Source organism: Salvelinus alpinus, chromosome 18 (genome assembly GCF_045679555.1).
Source record: "Salvelinus alpinus chromosome 18, SLU_Salpinus.1, whole genome shotgun sequence".
Lineage (NCBI taxonomy): Eukaryota > Metazoa > Chordata > Actinopteri > Salmoniformes > Salmonidae > Salvelinus > Salvelinus alpinus.
The window spans coordinates 47929096-47949675 of NC_092103.1; the positions used below are offsets into that span (position 1 = coordinate 47929096).

A 20580-nucleotide genomic window follows, 5' to 3' on the forward strand; every position below is an offset into this window, starting at 1 on the left:
GAACAGTGGGTGTTGGACTGTAGTCAGAGGACTGTAGTCAGAGAACAGTGGGTGTTGGACTGTAGTCAGAGAACAGTGGGTGTTGGACTGTAGTCAGAGAACAGTGGGTGTTGGACTGTAGTCAGAGAACAGTGGGTGTTGGACTGTAGTCAGAGGACTGTAGTCAGAGAACAGTGGGTGTTGGACTGTAGTCAGAGAACAGCGGGTGTTGGACTGTAGTCAGAGGACTGTAGTCTGAGAACAGTGGGTGTTGGACTGTAGTCAGAGGACTGTAGTCAGAGAACAGTGGGTGTTGGACTGTAGTCAGAGGACTGTAGTCAGAGAACAGTGGGTGTTGGACTGTAGTCAGAGAACAGCGGGTGTTGGACTGTAGTCAGACCACAGTGGGTGTTGGACTGTAGTCAGAGAACAGCGGGTGTTGGACTGTAGTCAGAGAACAGTGGGTGTTGGACTGTAGTCAGACCACAGTGGGTGTTGGACTGTAGTCAGAGCACAGTGGGTGTTGGACTGTAGTCAGAGAACAGTGGGTGTTGGACTGTAGTCAGAGAACAGCGGGTGTTGGACTGTAGTCAGACCACAGTGGGTGTTGGACTGTAGTCAGAGAACAGTGGGTGTTGGACTGTAGTCAGATAACAGTGGGTGTTGGACTGTAGTCAGATAACAGTGGGTGTTGGACTGTAGTCAGAGCACTAACAGACAGACTGTGTTCTCAATCCCTGTTTCCTACAGTACGTGTGTGTGTGTGTGTGTGTGTGTGTGTGTGTGTGTGTGTGTGTGTGTGTGTGTGTGTGTGTGTGTGTGTGTGTGTGTGTGTGTGTGTGTGTGTGTGTGTGTGTGTGTGTGTTCCTTTCAAAACACCAGCTGTTCCCAAACAGCCTAAAATACCGAACACAGCAATACAACAAGACAAATTGAGAGAGAGCTATGCACATTCCATCGCTGGTACCATACAGCGGTGTGTGTGTGTGTGTGTGGTGTGTGTGGTGTGTGTGGTGTGTGTGTGGGTGTGTGGGTGTGTGGTGTGGGTGTGTGGGTGTGTGGTGTGTGTGTGGGTGTGTGGGTGTGTGGGTGTGTGGTGTGGGTGTGTGGTGTGTGTGTGGGTGTGTGGTGTGTGTGTGGGTGTGTGGTGTGTGTGTGGGTGTGTGGTGTGTGTGTGGGTGTGTGGGTGTGTGGTGTGTGTGTGGGTGTGTGGTGTGTGTGTGTGGGTGTGTGGTGTGGGTGTGTGGGTGTGTGGTGTGTGTGTGGGTGTGTGGTGTGTGTGTGGGTGTGTGGTGTGTGTGTGGGTGTGTGGGTGTGGTGTGTGGTGTGTGTGTGTGTGTGTGGGTGTGGTGTGTGTGTGTGTGGGTGTGTGGTTTGTGTGTGCGTGTGCGTGTGGTGTGTGGTGTGTGGTGTGCGTGTGGTGTGTGGTGTGTGTGTGGGTGTGTGGGTGTGTGGTGTGTGTGTGGTGTGTGTGTGCGTGTGGTGTGTGTGTGTGGTGTGTGTGTGTGTGTGTGTGTGGTGTGTGCATGAGCTTGCTGCCATCAGTCCCGTGCTCCCTCTGAGTGTTCATAGGGGGGGGGGGGTTAACTGTGAAGGATGGATTCACTGTGGCGCCTACAAGCCCCCACACCAACACGAGGCTTCTCCACGCCACTCCTGTCAAGGTCACAATAACGGGGTGATGGAGAATGTCATCAAATCAACCTGTCCCTACGTTCACGATCACCTCCCCGCCGTCTCGAATAAAATAACAGATATACTGAAGCGTTTAACACTACCTGGACTTAATTACCAAGCGTTCATCCTCCAGCCATAGACAACCCTCCTCCTCTGGGCTGAGGTAAGGACTGCTGCCTGTACTTAATTACCAAGCGTTCATCCTCCAGCCATAGACAACCCTCCTCCTCTGGGCTGAGGTAAGGACTGCTACCTGTACTTAATTACCAAGCGTTCATCATCCAGCCATAGACAACCCTCCTCCTCTGGGCTGAGGTAAGGACTGCTGCCTGTACTTAATTACCAAGCGTTCATCCTCCAGCCATAGACAACCCTCCTCCTCTGGGCTGAGGTAAGGACTGCTTCCTAAAGACAGCTCTATTCTCTATAGTACACTACTTTTAACCAGGCCCATAGGGTCGTTTGAGAGGCAGCCATAGCGTGTAGACTGTATTCCATTAGGGCTAATACACCCTCAGGCTACTAGGTCTATCAGCTACTCAAACAGAACTGCCTACGCGGTACGAAACGTGTGTGTGTGTGTGTGTTTTGGACACCTACTCATTCAAGGGTTTTACTTTATTGTATTCTACATTGTAGAATACACTGGGTCTTTCTGTTCTTGTGGCGGTCCTCATGAGAGACAGTTCTATCACAGCGCTTGATGTCTTTTTGCGACTGCACTTGAAGAAACGTTCAATGTTCATGTCTTAAAGTAATGATGTACTGTTGTTTCTCTTTGCTTATTTGAGCTGTTCTTTTACCAAATAGGGCTATCTTCTGTATACCACCCCTACCTTGTCACAATCCAACTGATTGGCTCAAAAGCATTAAGAAGGAAATAAATTCCACAAATTAACTTTTAACAAGGCACACCTGTTTAATTGAAATACATTCCAGGTGACTACCTCATGAAGCTGGTTGAGAGAATGCCAAGAGCGTGCAAAGCTGACATCAAGGTAAAGGGTGGCTACTTTGAAGAATCTAAAATAGAAAATATATTTTGATTTGTTTAACACTTTTTTGGTTAATACATAATTCCATATGTGTTATTTCATAGTTTTGATGTCTTCACTATTATTCTACAATGTAGAAAATAGTACAAAGAAAGAATAACCCTGGAATGAGTAGGTGTGTCAAAACTTTTGACTGGTACTGTGTATATACATATATATATATATGTATGTGTGTTCTGGAATATTCTACAGGTTCTATTGTAAACTAATTCCCTTGGTAATATCAGAATCAACATGTTGTACGACTCCACGGTCTACAACACCTCACAAGCGAACTTCCTGAAGATCAAATGACCTGTCAAACGCAGATAAAACAACTTGAAAGCAGACTAACCTCAGTAGCCTTTGAACAACAACAGTAAATGAAAAGCTTCTTTTTTTTGTGTTAGTGTCTGTCAACGGTGTAGCTAGGTTAACCCACAAGGAAAACAACATCACAGAAGCATTACAAGATAGAACTGCTGTCAGCCCACCAGGATAACAAAGCCTAACACGGGTAAAGCTTTGAACACATTTTTCTTCACAAAGTCTTGTGAAAACCAATTACATTACATAAAGACAGCATTTACATTGACACACTTGTGTTGCTGGCAAAAACCAACATTAATCGCAAATATATTTATTTGATTCCTAGAGTACTATAGCTTATATTTACAATAACACAGCTGCTGATATTAACGTGAGTTGTTTTGATGAAGGATTGACTATCAGTATGCTAGTACTCTACTAGAGCCCTGTCCTTACCCACAACGTTCAGGCCCTACCCTGTCCTTACCCACAACGTTCAGGCCCTAACCTGTCCTTACCCACAACGTTCAGGCCCTACCCTGTCCTTACCCACAACGTTCAGGCCCTACCCTGTCCTTACCCACAACGTTCAGGCCCTACCTGCCCTAACCCACAACATTCAGGCCCTACCCTGTCCTTACCCACAACATTCAGGCCCTACCCTGCCCTTACCCACAACGTTCAGGCCCTACCCTGTCCTTACCCACAACGTTCAGGCCCTACCCTGTCCTTACCCACAACGTTCAGGCCCTACCTGCCCTAACCCACAACATTCAGGCCCTACCCTGTCCTTACCCACAACGTTCAGGCCCTACCTGCCCTTACCCACAACATTCAGTCCCTACCCTGTCCTTACCCACAACATTCAGGCCCTTCCCTACCCAGGCCCACGATGTTCAGGCCCTACCCTGCCCAGGCCCGCGACGTTCAGGCCCTACCCTGCCCAGGCCCGCGACGTTCAGGCCCTACCCTGCCCAGGCCCGATTGCTTCTGCTAAATTTAAGGTCCAGCCCGAAACCCAAAACCAGAAATAACTTCCTCCGTTAGTAAATCCATTAGCTATTCCTCTCTGTCTATCACTCGCTCTCTGCAACGCAGCTCACTCTGCATGCACTCTGCTCATGGTGGCTCTGAGTCGGTCAGTATCCATAGCAACGGCTAGGCTTGTGCTGCTCTCCTCAATGACATGACGTGAGAGAGCAGTGAGCAGTGAGCAGTGAGCAGTGAGCAGTGAGCAGTGAGCAGTGAGCAGTGAGCAGTGAGCAGTGAGCAGTGAGCAACTTTCATCACTCTAAAACTGGGCCATTTTCTCACGCAGCAGAGCACGAGCAAATGACCCAGTATCAAGATGTTAGTATTCAATTCAGTGATACCTGAGCCCATTGCCCTAGTTATAGGCTCTACTCGGCCCTAACCCTCAGGTGGAATAGCAGAGCTCTAAACTCTGGCCTGGACTGGAGGAGCAGCCTTAGAAGAAACCATATTGGTCTGTTCTCTAGGTTTAACAAGGTGACATGTTTCACATTGGAATTCAACCAGTCATCTTTTTAAAAAATTATAAAAAGTTCAATTCTTCAATAATTATCCGGTCTAGTCGTCTCAACAATAGCTATTCCAGCAGAAACATCAGGTAATGTGTGAGAGTGTCTCAGACCCATCGTCCTGGTTACACACTATACATGTCCCAAATGGCACCCTATTCCCTATGTAGTGCACTACTTTAGACCAGCACCCTATTCCCTATATAGTGCACTACTTTAGACCAGCACCCTATTCCCTATATAGTGCACTACTTTAGACCAGCACCCTATTCCCTATATAGTGCACTACTATAGACCAGGGACCTATTCCCTATATAGTGCACTACTTTAGACCAGAGCCCTAGTCAAAAGGAATATATATTTTGGGACACGGTTATTGGGTAATGACGCTGACGCTAGACTCCAATTCCAGTCCGGTTCCGCCTCGATGCTCATCTGCTATATTAGAGTCATTTCAAACGAATTATCTCCTATTCATTAAGATGGTTTTCAGATGGTTTTCAAGATGGCATCCCAACGTTCCCGGGCGAAGAGAAACACAGATAGCACACATGAGATCTTTCAGACTGGGTTAGGATAGAAATAGACAGGACAAACTGGAACCTTCTGGGAGTGGGGCAGATGTATTGGACTGTTGAATAAGTAACTAGGTAGGCTAACAATAGTAGAACATTAACACATTCCGGAACGTCTAGGAACATGAACACATTCCGGAACATCTAGGGACATGAACACATTCCGGAACATCAACACAATCCGGAACATCTAGGAACATGAACACATTCCGGAACATCTAGGAACATGAACACATTCCGGAACATCTAGGAACATGAACACATTCCGGAACATCTAGGAACATGAACACATTCCGGAACATCTAGGAACATGAACACATTCCGGAACATCAACACAATCCAGAACATCTAGGAACATGAACACATTCCGGAACATCAACACATTCCGGAACATCTAGGAACATGAACACATTCCGGAACATGAACACATTCCGGAACATCTAGAAATATTCTAAGAACGTTAAGTAGAACTAAAGAACACAGGCAGACAAATGAGATTAGTCTCAGTCCCACAACACCTGAGCAGTCCCGTCTCTGGGACAGGATAAATGACTCGTCCCCTGCTCAGGGTCACAAGTCTGGACATCCAGCTAGTATAATTACTGCACACCTAGGGCACAGTTGCACACTATTCCCTATGTAGTGCACTACTTTTAACCAGAGCCCAGGCAGTATGGACAAATACGTGCGCCAACTGGATGGTCCAAAGTAGTGCACTGCATAGGGAATAGGGTGCCATTAGGGACACAAGCTCTGTTTCACACTGCTCCTGTCCATTGAGAACCAGGTACAATACATGGAGGGTCTGTGCTTCATCAGTGAACTCTGACCTCTATCATGCTGGAAGGCAACAGGCTCAACCATCTGCTACTAATCAGAAGGACAGACAGAAGCCACCGGTTACCTCCTAATTCATCCCAGCAGGCATTGCAGTGGGTCAGTGAGCACGCTGTCATACCAGCGAGTCCCGCCGATCCCCGGCGACGTTCTGCCAACACTCTCAAGTATGATTACAGATTACAGCGGGTGTGTGTGTGTGTGTGTGTGTGTGCACGTGTGTGTGTGCGTGTATGCGTGTGCATGTGTGTGTGTGCAGCTTGTAGTGAATTTGGGGGGAAGCCCCGACATGGGTGGGGTTATCATATACATTACTCAGACTGGATAGGGTTACTCAGACTGGATAGGGTTACTCAGACTGGATAGGGTTACTCAGACTGGATCGGGTTAGGGTTACTCAGACTGGATAGGGTTACTCAGACTGGATAGTATGTGTGTTACTTAGACTGGATAGTGTTACTCAGACTGGATAGCGTTAGTGTTACTCAGACTGGATAGTGTTACTCAGACTGGATAGGGTTAGTGTTACTCGGACTAGATAGTGTTACTCAGACTGGATAGGGTTAGTGTTACTCGGACTAGATAGTGTTACTCAGACAGGATAGTGTTACTCAGACTGGATAGTGTTACTCAGACTGGATAGTGTTACTCAGACTGGATAGTGTTACTCAGACTGGATAGGGTTAGTGTTACTCAGACTGGATAGTGTTACTCGGACTAGATAGTGTTACTCGGACTAGATAGTGTTACTCAGACTGGATAGTGTTACTCAGACTGGATAGTGTTACTCAGACTGGATAGGGTTATTCAGACTGGATCGGGTTACACAGACTAGATAGTGTTACTCAGATTGGTAAGGTAAATGTTAGTGTTACTCAGACTGGATAGGGTTAGTGTTACTCAGACTGGATAGTGTTACTCAGACTGGATAGTGTTAGTGTTACTCAGACTGGATAGGGTTAGTGTTACTCAGACTGGATAGGGTTAGTGTTACTCAGACTGGATAGTGTTACTCAGACTGGATATGGTTAGTGTTACTCAGACTGGATATGGTTAGTGTTACTCAGACTGGATAGGTTTAGTGTTAATCAGACTGGATTGGGTTAGTGTTACTCAGACTGGATAGTGTTACTCAGACTGGATAGGGTTACTCAGACTGGTTAGTGTTACTCAGACTGGATAGTGTTACTCAGACTGGATATGGTTAGTGTTACTCAGACTGGATATGGTTACTCAGACTGGATAGTGTTACTCAGACTGGATAGGGTTAGTGTTACTCAGACTGGATAGTGTTACTCAGACTGGATAGTGTTAGTGTTACTCAGACTGGATATGGTTACTCAGCCTGGATAGTGTTACTCAGACTGGATAGTGTTACTCAGACTGGAAAGTGTTACTCAGACTGGATAGTGTTAGTGTTACTCAGACTGGATATGGTTACTCAGCCTGGATAGTGTTACTCAGACTGGATAGTGTTACTCAGACTGGAAAGTGTTACTCAGACTGGATAGGGTTACTCAGACTGGATAGGGTTAGTGTTACTCAGACTGGTTAGTGTTACTCAGACTGGATAGTGTTACTCAGACTGGATAGGGTTAGTGTTACTTAGACTGGTTAGTGTTACTCAGACTGGAAAGTGTTACTCAGACTGGAAAGTGTTACTCAGACTAGATAGGGTTACTCAGACTTGATAGGGTTACTCAGACTGGATAGGATGAGGGTTACTCAGACTAGATAGGGTTACTCAGACTTGATAGGGTTAGTGTTACTCAGACTGGATAGTGTTACTCAGACTGGATATGGTTACTCAGACTGGATAGGGTTAGTGTTACTCAGACTGGTTAGTGTTACTCAGACTGGATAGTGTTACTCAGACTGGATAGGGTTAGTGTTACTTAGACTGGTTAGTGTTACTCAGACTGGAAAGTGTTACTCAGACTGGAAAGGGTTAGGGTTACTCAGACTAGATAGGGTTACTCAGACTTGATAGGATGAGGGTTACTCAGACTAGATAGGGTTACTCAGACTTGATAGGGTTAGTGTTACTCAGACTGGATAGTGTTACTCAGACTGGAAAGTGTTACTCAGACTGGATAGTGTTACTCAGACTGGAAAGTGTTACTTAGACTGGTTAGTGTTACTCAGACTGGAAAGTGTTACTCAGACTGGATAGTGTTACTCAGACTGGATAGTGTTACTCAGACTGGATAGGGTTAGGGTTACTCAGACTAGATAGGGTTACTCAGACTTGATAGGATGAGGGTTACTCAGACTAGATAGGGTTACTCAGACTTGATAGGGTTAGTGTTACTCAGACTGGATAGTGTTACTCAGACTGGAAAGTGTTACTCAGACTGGATAGTGTTACTCAGACTGGAAAGTGTTACTTAGACTGGTTAGTGTTACTCAGACTGGAAAGTGTTACTCAGACTGGAAAGTGTTACTCAGACTGGAAAGTGTTACTCAGACTAGATAGGGTTAGTGTTACTCAGCCTGGATAGTGTTACTCAGACTTGATAGGGTTAGTGTTACTTAGACTGGTTAGTGTTACTCAGACTGGATTCCTCCTGCTCCTTCCCTCCCTCCCTCTCTAGTCTACCCCTCCCTCCCTCCCTCTCTAGTCTACCCCTCCCTCCCTCTCTCTCTAGCCTACCCCTCCCTCCCTCTCCCTCTCTAGTCTACCTATCCCTCCCTCCCTCCCTCCCTCTCTAGTCTACCTCTCCCTCCCTCTCTCTCTAGTCTACCCCTCCCTCCCTCCCTCTCTAGTCTACCCCTCCCTCCCTCTCCCTCTCTAGTCTACCTCTCCCTCCCTCCCTCTCTAGTCTACCCCTCCCTCCCTCTCCCTCTCTAGTCTACCCCTCCCTCCCTCCCTCTCTAGTCTACCCCTCCCTCCCTCTCTCTCTAGTCTACCCCTCCCTCTCCCTCTCTAGTCTACCTCTCCCTCCCTCCCTCTCTAGTCTACCCCTCCCTCCCTCTCCCTCTCTAGTCTACCTCTCCCTCCCTCCCTCCCTCTCTAGTCTACCCCTCCCTCCCTCTCTCTCTAGTCTACCCCTCCCTCCCCCTCTCTCTCTAGTCTACCTCTCCCTCCCTCCCTCCCTCTCTAGTCTACCCCTCCCTCCCTCTCTCTGTGTGGTCTACCCCTCCCTCCCTCTCTCTCTGGTCTACCCCTCCCTCCCTCTCTCTCTCTGGTCTACCCCTCCTTCCCTCCCTCTCTCTCTAGTCTACCCCTCCCTCCCTCTTTTCTCCTGCTCATAAACCTACAGGCTGTAATGATATGCTACTCCTTAATTAACAGACAGATTTCCCAACAGAGACAGCTCCACAGCCTGCCGTTTGTATGTGTGCCTGTGTATGTGTGTCTGTGTATGTGTGTCTGTGTGCCGGGGTATGTGTACAGAGCCATTGTCTATCTAGTCAACTAGTCTATAGTTCCCAGAGCCGTTTCCAGGTCTGGGACCAGAGAGACTAGGTGATTTCACAGTAGGGAGCCGTTTCCTGTGAAATCGGTGAAATCAACTAGTTTTCCCAGACCTTGTGCATGGCACAACAGAACCAAATGCAAAAGTCTCCAAAAAATAACCCAGATGACACTCCTGACCGGCTAAAACCAATAATCAACGTATTTGAAAGATATGGAATAGTATTTGAACCCAGGTCTAGTATAGTTAACTCTGAACACATCACAGGGCGGTAACAGAGGGAGGGAGGGGTATTTGAACCCAGGTCTAGTATAGTAGAGTTAACTCTGAACACATCACAGGGCGGTAACAGAGGGAGGGAGGGGTATTTGAACCCAGGTCTATTATAGTATAGTTAACTCTGAACACATCACAGGGCGGTAACAGAGGGAGGGAGGGCGGTAACAGAGGGAGGGCGGTAACAGAGGGAGGGAGGGCGGTAACAGAGGGAGGGAGGGCGGTAACAGAGGGAGGGAGGGCGGTAACAGAGGGAGGGAGGGCGGTAACAGAGGGAGGGAGGGCGGTAACAGAGGGAAGGAGGGCGGTAACAGAGAGAGGGAGGGCGGTAACAGAGGGAGGGAGGGCGGTAACAGAGGGAAGGAGGGCGGTAACAGAGGGAGGGAGGGCGGTAACAGAGGGAGGGAGGGCGGTAACAGAGGGAGGGAGGGCGGTAACAGAGGGAAGGAGGGCGGTAACAGAGGGAGGGAGGGCGGTAACAGAGGGAGGGAGGGCGGTAACAGAGGGAGGGAGGGCGGTAACAGAGGGAAGGAGGGCGGTAACAGAGGGAGGGAGGGCGGTAACAGAGGGAGGGAGGGCGGTAACAGAGGGAGGGAGGGCGGTAACAGAGGGAGGGAGGGCGGTAACAGAGGGAGGGAGGGCGGTAACAGAGGGAGGGAGGGCGGTAACAGAAGGAGGGAGGGCGGTAACAGAAGGAGGGAGGGCGGTAACAGAGGGAGGGAGGGCGGTAACAGAGGGAGGGAGGGCGGTAACAGAGAGAGGGAGGGCGGTAACAGAGGGAGGGAGGGCGGTAACAGAGGGAGGGAGGGCGGTAACAGAGGGAGGGAGGGCGGTAACAGAGGGAGGGAGGGCGGTAACAGAAGAAGGGAGGGCGGTAACAGAGGGAGGGAGGGCGGTAACAGAGGGAGGGAGGGCGGTAACAGAGAGAGGGAGGGCGGTAACAGAGGGAGGGAGGGCGGTAACAGAGGGAGGGAGGGCGGTAACAGAGGGAGGGAGGGCGGTAACAGAGGGAGGGAGGGCGGTAACAGAAGGAGGGAGGGCGGTAACAGAGGGAGGGAGGGCGGTAACAGAGGGAGGGAGGGCGGTAACAGAGGGAGGGAGGGCGGTAACAGAGGGAGGGAGGGCGGTAACAGAAGGAGGGAGGGCGGTAACAGAAGGAGGGAGGGCGGTAACAGAGGGAGGGAGGGCGGTAACAGAGGGAGGGAGGGCGGTAACAGAGAGAGGGAGGGCGGTAACAGAGGGAGGGAGGGCGGTAACAGAGGGAGGGAGGGCGGTAACAGAGGGAGGGAGGGCGGTAACAGAAGAAGGGAGGGCGGTAACAGAGGGAGGGAGGGCGGTAACAGAGGGAGGGAGGGCGGTAACAGAGAGAGGGAGGGCGGTAACAGAGGGAGGGAGGGCGGTAACAGAGGGAGGGAGGGCGGTAACAGAGGGAGGGAGGGCGGTAACAGAGGGAGGGAGGGCGGTAACAGAAGAAGGGAGGGCGGTAACAGAGGGAGGGAGGGCGGTAACAGAGAGAGGGAGGGCGGTAACAGAGGGAGGGAGGGCGGTAACAGAGGGAGGGAGGGCGGTAACAGAGGGAGGGAGGGCGGTAACAGAGGGAGGGAGGGCGGTAACAGAGGGAGGGAGGGCGGTAACAGAGGGAGGGAGGGCGGTAACAGAGAGAGGGAGGGCGGTAACAGAGGGAGGGAGGGCGGTAACAGAGGGAGGGAGGGCGGTAACAGAAGGAGGGAGGGCGGTAACAGAAGGAGGGAGGGCGGTAACAGAGGGAGGGAGGGCGGTAACAGAGGGAGGGAGGGCGGTAACAGAGAGAGGGAGGGCGGTAACAGAGGGAGGGAGGGCGGTAACAGAGGGAGGGAGGGCGGTAACAGAGGGAGGGAGGGCGGTAACAGAGGGAGGGAGGGCGGTAACAGAAGAAGGGAGGGCGGTAACAGAGGGAGGGAGGGCGGTAACAGAGGGAGGGAGGGCGGTAACAGAGAGAGGGAGGGCGGTAACAGAGGGAGGGAGGGCGGTAACAGAGGGAGGGAGGGCGGTAACAGAGGGAGGGAGGGCGGTAACAGAGGGAGGGAGGGCGGTAACAGAAGAAGGGAGGGCGGTAACAGAGGGAGGGAGGGCGGTAACAGAGAGAGGGAGGGCGGTAACAGAGGGAGGGAGGGCGGTAACAGAGGGAGGGAGGGCGGTAACAGAGGGAGGGAGGGCGGTAACAGAGGGAGGGAGGGCGGTAACAGAGGGAGGGAGGGCGGTAACAGAGGGAGGGAGGGCGGTAACAGAGAGAGGGAGGGCGGTAACAGAGGGAGGGAGGGCGGTAACAGAGGGAGGGAGGGCGGTAACAGAGGGAGGGAGGGCGGTAACAGAGGGAGGGAGGGCGGTAACAGAGAGAGGGAGGGCGGTAACAGAGGGAGGGAGGGCGGTAACAGAAGAAGGGAGGGCGGTAACAGAGGGAGGGAGGGCGGTAACAGAGAGAGGGAGGGCGGTAACAGAGGGAGGGAGGGCGGTAACAGAGGGAGGGAGGGCGGTAACAGAGGGAGGGAGGGCGGTAACAGAGGGAGGGAGGGCGGTAACAGAGGGAGGGAGGGCGGTAACAGAGGGAGGGAGGGCGGTAACAGAGAGAGGGAGGGCGGTAACAGAGGGAGGGAGGGCGGTAACAGAGGGGGGGAGGGCGGTAACAGAGGGAGGGAGGGCGGTAACAGAGAGAGGGAGGGCGGTAACAGAGAGAGGGAGGGCGGTAACAGAGGGAGGGAGGGCGGTAACAGAGGGAGGGAGGGCGGTAACAGAGGGAGGGAGGGCGGTAACAGAGGGAGGGAGGGCAGTAACAGAGAGAGGGAGGGCGGTAACAGAGGGAGGGAGGGCGGTAACAGAGAGAGGGAGGGCGGTAACAGAGGGAGGGAGGGCGGTAACAGAGGGAGGGAGGGCGGTAACAGAGGGAAGGAGGGCGGTAACAGAGGGAGGGAGGGCGGTAACAGAGGGAGGGAGGGCGGTAACAGAGGGAGGGAGGGCGGTAACAGAGGGAGGGAGGGCGGTAACAGAAGGAGGGAGGGCGGTAACAGAGGGAGGGAGGGCGGTAACAGAGAGAGGGAGGGCGGTAACAGAGAGAGGGAGGGCGGTAACAGAGAGAGGGAGGGCGGTAACAGAGGGAGGGAGGGCGGTAACAGAGGGAGGGAGGGCGGTAACAGAGGGAGGGAGGGCGGTAACAGAGGGAGGGAGGGCGGTAACAGAGGGAGGGAGGGCGGTAACAGAGAGAGGGAGGGCGGTAACAGAGGGAGGGAGGGCGGTAACAGAGGGAGGGAGGGCGGTAACAGAGGGAGGGAGGGCGGTAACAGAGGGAGGGAGGGCGGTAACAGAGGGAGGGAGGGCGGTAACAGAGGGAGGGAGGGCGGTAACAGAGAGAGGGAGGGCGGTAACAGAGGGAGGGAGGGCGGTAACAGAGGGAAGGAGGGCGGTAACAGAGGGAGGGAGGGCGGTAACAGAGGGAGGGAGGGCGGTAACAGAGAGAGGGAGGGCGGTAACACTTCTACAATAGGGAACAGTTAAAGCTGAGTGGCAGAAATGCATTTTGGGTTATAAGGGGTGCTTACCGTTCAAACTGCTCCTATCAATCAGGTTGTTGTCAGAAGGCCAGTAGCCGCCATCTCCATGGCGACCTGTACAACAGAAAAAGAGTGGGGTTGAGCAGGGATAGAGAGAGAGAGAGAGATGTGGGAGGGAGAGAGTAGGGAGAGAGAGAGAGAGAGATGCGGGAGGGAGAGAGTAGGGAGAGAGAGAGCAGGGGAAGGGAGAGAGAGAATGGGAAGGGAGAGAGAGAGAGAGAGAGAGAGAGAGAGAGAGAGAGAGAGAGAGAGAGAGAGAGATGCGGGAGGGAGAGAGTAGGGAGAGAGAGAGAGAGATGCGGGAGAGAGAGAGAAGGGGAAGGGAGAGAGAGGAGGGGAAGGGAGAGAGAGCAGGGAGAGAGAGAGAAGGGGAAGGGAGAGAGAGCAGGGGAAGGGAGAGAGAAGGGGAAGGGAGAGAGAGAACAGGGGAAGGGAGAGAGAGGAGGGAGAGAGAGAGAGCAGAGCGAGAGAGCAGGGGAAGGGAGAGAGAGAGAGGAGGGAGAGAGAGAGAGAGAGAGAGCAGGGGAAGGGAGAGAGAGAGAGCAGGGGAAGGGAGAGAGAGAGAGGAGGGAGAGAGAGAGAGAGAGAGAGAGAGAGAGAGAGAGAGAGAGAGAGAGAGAGAGAGAGAGAGAGAGAGCGAACAGGGGAAGGGAGAGAAGGAAGAACAAAGAAGAATGCTATTATATTTCTGTGTTCAAACTTGAGTATTTAGAAAGAAAAAATTTAAGTTTTACCTATTTTAAGAATACATTATTTTCTTTGACTCAACATTACACGGCAATCTAGAGATAGAATACAGTGTGGGAGTGGTCTGAGTGTCTGTAGAATTGCCTGTATTGTACATCTCATTATGCATTCCTAAGTGCCAACCAATAATAGGCAATTGGAAACTATTGTGTTTGAGAGCAGGAGAGAATTCAGACCTGGCCTTCTCCCCAACCTCCACAACAGAGAGAAATAGGAGACAATGAGACAGGAGACAAGGTGAGAAATACACACAGAGAGAGGGAGAGAGATATAGAGACAGGAGAGAGACGAGGAGAGAGACACAAAGAGAGACGGAGAGAGAGAGACAGGAGAGAGACACACAAAGAGAGAGGGAGAGAGAGAGACAGGAGAGAGATAAGGAGAGAGACACACAAAGAGAGAGGGAGAGAGAGACAGGAGAGAGACACAAAGAGAGAGGGAGAGAGAGAGACAGGAGAGAGACAAGGAGAGAGATACACAAATAGAGAGGGAGAGGGAGAGAGACAAGGAGAGAGACCCAAAGAGAGAGGGAGAGAGATATAGAGACAGGAGAGAGACACAAAGAGAGAGGGAGAGAGAGAGAGACAGGAGAGAGACGAGGAGAGAGACACAAAGAGAGACGGAGAGAGGGAGAGAGACAGGAGAGAGACACAACAGAGAGAGGGAGAGAGATAGAGAGACAGGAGAGAGACGAGGAGAGAGACACAAAGAGAGAGGGAGAGAGACAAGGAGAGAGACACAAAGAGAGAGGGGGAGAGATATTGAGACAAGGAGAGAGACACAAAGAGAGAGGGAGAGAGATAGAGAGACAGGAGAGAGACAAGGAGAGAGACACAAAGAGAGAGTGAGAGAGATAGAGAGACAGGAGAGAGACAAGGAGAGAGAGACAAAGAGAGAGGGAGAGAGACAAGGAGAGAGACACAAAGAGAGAGTGAGAGAGATAATATCAATTCAAGGGGCTTTATTGGCATGGGTAACATATGTTAACATAACCCTAACCCCCCCCCCCCCCCCCACACACAGACCACTATACTATACACACTATAATACTACAATATAATACATACAGTTGAAGTCGGACGTTTACATACACTTAGGTTGGAGTCATTAAAACTTGTTTTTCAACCACTCCACAAATTTCTTGTTAACAAACTATAGTTTTGGCAAGTCTGTTAGTGTAACGGATGTGAAATGGCTAGCTAGTTAGCGGGTACGCGCTAATAGCGTTTCAATCAGTTACGTCACTTGCTCTGAAACCTAGAAGTAGTGTTTCCCCTTCCTCTGCAAGAGCCGCGGCCTTTGTGGCGCGATGGGTAACGATGCTTCGTGGGCGACCGTTGTTGATGTGTGCAGAAGGTCCCTGGTTCGTGCCCGTGTCGGGGCGAGGGGGCGGTTTAAAGTTATACTGTTACATTAGGACATCTACTTTGTGCATGACACAAGTCATTTTTCCAACAATTGTTACCAGACAGATTATTTCACTTATAATTCACTGTATCACAATTCCAGTGGGTCAGAAGTTTACATACACTAAGTTGACTGTGCCTTTAAACAGCTTGGAAAATTCCAGAAAATGATGTCATGGCTTTAGAAGCTTCTGATAGGCTAATTGACATCATTTGAGTCAATTGGAGGTGTACCTGTGGATGTATTTCAAGGCCTACCTTCAAACTCAGTGCCTCTTTGCTTGACATCACGGGAAAATCAAAAGAAATCAGCCAAGACCTTAGAAAGAAAATTGTAGACCTCCACAAGTCTGGTTCATCCTTGGGAGCAATTTCCAAACGCCTGAAGGTACCACGTTCATCTGTACAAACAATAGTACGCAAGTATAAACACCATGGGACCACACAGCCGTCATACCGCTCAGGAAGGAGACGCTTTCTGTCTCCTAGAGATGAACATACTTTAGTACGAAAAGTGCAAATCAATCCCAGAACAACAGCAAAGGACCTTGTGAAGATGCTGGAGGAAACAGGTACAGAAGTATCTATATCCACAGTAAAACGAGTCCTATATCGACATAACCTGAAAGCCCGCTTAGTAAGGAAGAAGCCGCTGCTCCAAAACCGCCATAAAAAAGCCAGACTACGGTTTGCAACTGCACATGTGGACAAAGACAGTACTTTTTGGAGAAATGGTCTGATGAAACAAAAACTGTTTGGCCATAATGACCATCGTTATGTTTGGAGGAAAAAGGGGGAAGCTTGCAAGCCGAAGAACACCATCCCAACCGTGAAGCACGGGGGGTGGCAGCATCATGTTGTGGGGGTGCTTTGCTGCAGGAGGGACTGGTGCACTTCACAAAATAGATGGCATCATGAGGAGAAAAATTATGTGGATATATTGAAGCAACATCTCAAGACATCAGTCAGGAAGTTAAAGCTTGGTCGTAAATGGGTCTTCCAAATGGACAATGACCCCAAGCATTCTTCCAAAGTTGTGGCAAAATTGCTTAAAGACAACAAAGGTATTGGAGTGGCCATCACAAAGCCCTGACCTCAATCCCCCCCCCCCCCAAAAGGACAGCTAGCTTCTGTCCTCCTCTGGGTACATTGACTTCAATACAATACCTATGAGGCTCATGGTTCTCAACCCCTCCTATAGACTTACACAGTAATTATGACAACTTCCGGAGGACGTCCTCCAACCTATCAGAGGGGGGGGCCAGAGGCGCCAGGAGTACCCAGAGGGGTACCCAGAGGGGTCAGGAGGGGCCATCAGGAGGTAGGAGGTGCCAGAAGGTCTAGGGGGGGCTAGAGAGACCAGGGTGGGCCAGAGAGACTAGAAGGGTCCAGGGAGGGGCAGGGGGCCGGGGTTGGCAGAGGGGGGCCAGAGGAGGAGCCAGAGGAACGGCCCCAAACATCAATCTCCAGCCTGGATTTCAACCACTGCCTCCCCTGGTGCCATTTCACAAGATTTATATGCTATGTTTGTATGTATGTGTCTGTCTGTCTGTCTGTCTGTCTGTCTGTCTGTCTGTCTGTCTGTCTGTCTGTCTGTCTGTCTGTCTGTCTGTCTGTCTGTCTGTCTGTCTGTCTGTCTGTCTGTCTGTCTGTCTGTCTGTGTGTGTGTGTGTGTGTGATTTTTTTTAGCGAAAGTGGATTTCTCTTTTCTCATTGAAAAGTGTTATATTGTTATATTGACCTTCCTCAGAGCTTTTGAAAACTAAATAGTCAACTATTTTTGGGGGTGGATTTCTGATTTTTTTTGTCGGCAGCGGGGATTCTGGATGTGGCTAGCTGTGTTATTGATGTCATGTTTATCAAACCATTTGATTTGAATGGATTGGTTTAGTATTGTAAGCTAGGCAACCTATTTTTTTATTTATTTATATATGTTACAGCACTTTGGTTTCACTAATACATATGGTAAAAAAGAACCAAATGATCTGTTTCTGTCTTCAGACCTTTTTAAATAGGATAGATGGACTACAGTGAGGGAAAAAAGTATTTGATCCCCTGCTGATTTTGTACGTTTACCCACTGACAAAGAATTGATCAGTCTATACTTTTAATGGTAGGTTTATTTGAACAGTGAGAGACAGAATAACCACAAAAATATCCAGAAAAACGCATGTCAAAAATGTTATAAATTGATTTGCATTTTAATGAGGGAAATAAGTATTTGACCTCCTCTCAATCAGAAAGATTTCTGGCTCCCAGGTGTCTTTCATACAGGTAACGAGCTGAGATTAGGAGCACACTGTTAAAGGGAGTGCTCCTAATCTCAGTTTGTTACCTGTATAAAAGACACCTGTCCACAGAAGCAATCAATCAATCAGATTCTAAACTCTCCACCATGGCCAAGACCAAAGAGCTCTCCAAGGATGTCAGGGACAAGATTGTAGACCTACACGAGGCTGGAATGGGCTACAAGACCATCGCCAAGCAGCTTGGTGAGAAGGTGACAACAGTTTCTGTGATTATTCGCAAATGGAAGAAACACAAAATAACTGTCAAACTCCCTCGGCCTGGGACTCCATGCAAGATCTCACCTCGTGGAGTTGCAATGATCATGAGAACGGTGAGGAATCAGCCCAGAACTACACAGGAGGATCTTGTCAATGATCTCAAGGCAGCTGGGACCATAGTCACCAAGAAAACAATTGGTAACACACTACGCCGTGAAGGACTGAAATCCTGCAGCGTCCGCAAGGTCCCCCTGCTCAAGAAAGCACATATACATGCCCGTCTGAAGTTTGCCAATGAACATCTGAATGATTCAGAGGACAACTGGGTGAACGTGTTGTGGTCAGATGAGACCAAAATGGAGTTCTTTGGCATCAACTCAACTTGCCGTGTTTGGAGGAGGAGGAATGCTGCCTATGACCCCAAGAAACCATCCCCACCGTCAAACATGGAGGTGGAAACATTATGCTTTGGGGGTGTTTTTCTGCTAAGGGGACAGGACAACTTCACCGCATCAAAGGGACGATGGACAGGGCCATGTACCGTCAAATCTTGGGTGAAAACCTCCTTCCCTCAGCCAGGGTATTGAAAATGTGTCGTGGATGGGTATTCCAGCACGACAATGACCCAAAACACACGGCCAAGGCAACAAAGGAGTGGCTCAAGAAAAAGCACATTAAGGTCCTGGAGTGGCCTAGCCAGTCTCCAGACCTTAATCCCATAGAAAATCTGTGGAGGGAGCTGAAGGTTCGAGTTGCCAAACGTCAGCCTCGAAACCTTAATGGCTTGAAGAAGATCTGCAAAGAGGAGTGGGACAAAATCCCTCCTGAGATGTGTGCAAACCTGGTGGCCAACTACAAGAAACGTCTGACCTCTGTGATTGCCAACAAGGGTTTTGCCACCACGTACTAAGTCATGTTTTGCAGAGGGGGTCAAATACTTATTTCCCTCATTAAAATGCAAATCAATTTATAACATTTTTGACATGCGTTTTTCTGGATATTTTTGTTGATATTCTGTCTCTCACTGTTCAAATAAACCTACCATTAAAATTACAGACTGATCATTTCTTTGTCAGTGGGTAAACGTACAAAATCAGCAGGGGATCAAATACTTTTTCCCCTCACTGTAGTCCATCTATCCTATTTAAAAAGGTCTGAAGACAGAAACAGATCATTTGGTTCTTTTTTACCATATGTATTAGTGAAACCAAAGTGCTGTAACATATATAAATAAATTAAAAAATAGGTTGCCTAGCTTACAATACTAAACCAATCCATTCAAATCAAATGGTTTGATAAATATGACATCAATAACACAGCTAGCCACATCCAGAATCCCCGCTGCCGACAAAAAAAATCAGAAGTCCACCCCCAAAAATAGTTGACTATTTAGTTTTCAAAAGCTCTGAGGAAGGTCAATATAACAATATAACACTTTTCAATGAGAAAAGAGAAATCCACTTTCGCAAAAAAAAAAGAAATAGAAAATACTTCTGTTTTCCAAGATGGAGCCTTACCATGTAATCCTGTGGTCGTTTTAATAAGGAAAACAAAACACTAGTTAAAACCTCTTGGAACTATAGGGGGTGCTGTTCCGCATTAGCATATTTGGGTCTCCAAATTAAACTGCCTCGTGCTAAATTCTTGATCGTACAATATGCATATTATTGTTATTATTGGATAGAAAACACTTTCTAGTTTCTATAAGCGTTGGAATTTTGTCTCTGAGTGGTACAGAACAATATCTACAGCACTTTTCATGACAGGGGTCAGATTTCAGAAATTTTTACCCCTGATCTGGAGTCTGTTTTTAAGGCGACAGTGAATGCTATGAAGAAACCGACACTGCCTACGTCTTCCTCTGGGTGTCTGTACGTCATCACGTTTTGAATGGAATCGATTGCACAATCACAGCCATTATAAAAGAACAAAACGTATAGGTACCTCCCTTTCTCGTCGCGCGCCTGAAGCGTGAAGGACATCGGACTTGCCTCATTCCAAATCGTTGTCTAACCAGCAATATTTCTCCGGTCATGTTTTCAGTCGTTATAGTTGTTAAAAACATCATAATGTAGTTAATTTGAACCGTTTTATAGCAATTTATATCCGTTTAGTGCGATTTTGAGGAATTTCTTTGTTGTGCACTCTGAAACTTTGGACACGTTTTGTGGTCCCGTTCGATCGTTAGTGGATATTTCGAAGGACAGAGGACATCTATCGACCAAAAGAAGATTACAACATAGAAAGGATACATTGCCCAAGAATCTGATGGAAGAACAGCTCAAAGTAAGCAATATTTAATATGATAAATCGTTGTTCTGTCGAAATATTTTAAACGCATATTTCGCCATTTTGTTTGTTATCGCGTCACTTGGCGAACCCTGTATTGAAAAGTAAGGATAATTTTAAAAATGTAAGTCAGCGGTTGCATTAAGAACTAATTTGTCTTTCGATTCCTGTCAACCCTGTATTTTTTAGTCAAGTATATGATTAGCTTTCAATTAAACTAGATCACTCTGATAGATGACGTCAGACATATTGAGGCTTGATTTCCTAGTATTTTTATTGTGTAACCACGGTTTTGTATGGCTAAATATGCACCTTTTCGAACAAACTGTATATGTATGTTGTAAAATGATGTTACAGGAGTGTCATCGGAAGAATTCTGAGAAGGTTAGTGAAAAAATTA

The 20580-nt window shown here is 48.9% G+C and overlaps 1 protein-coding gene across 1 annotated transcript in view; it reads right to left on the reverse strand.

The window, feature by feature from the left end:
• LOC139544425 (netrin receptor DCC-like) overlaps window positions 1-20580 on the reverse strand; it is a 653665-nt gene that overhangs the window by 82781 nt on the left and 550304 nt on the right. The window contains exon 22 of the mRNA XM_071351497.1: window positions 13220-13285. Within this exon, the coding sequence (XP_071207598.1) occupies window positions 13220-13285 (66 nt within the window). The remainder of the gene's footprint in view (window positions 1-13219; window positions 13286-20580) is intronic.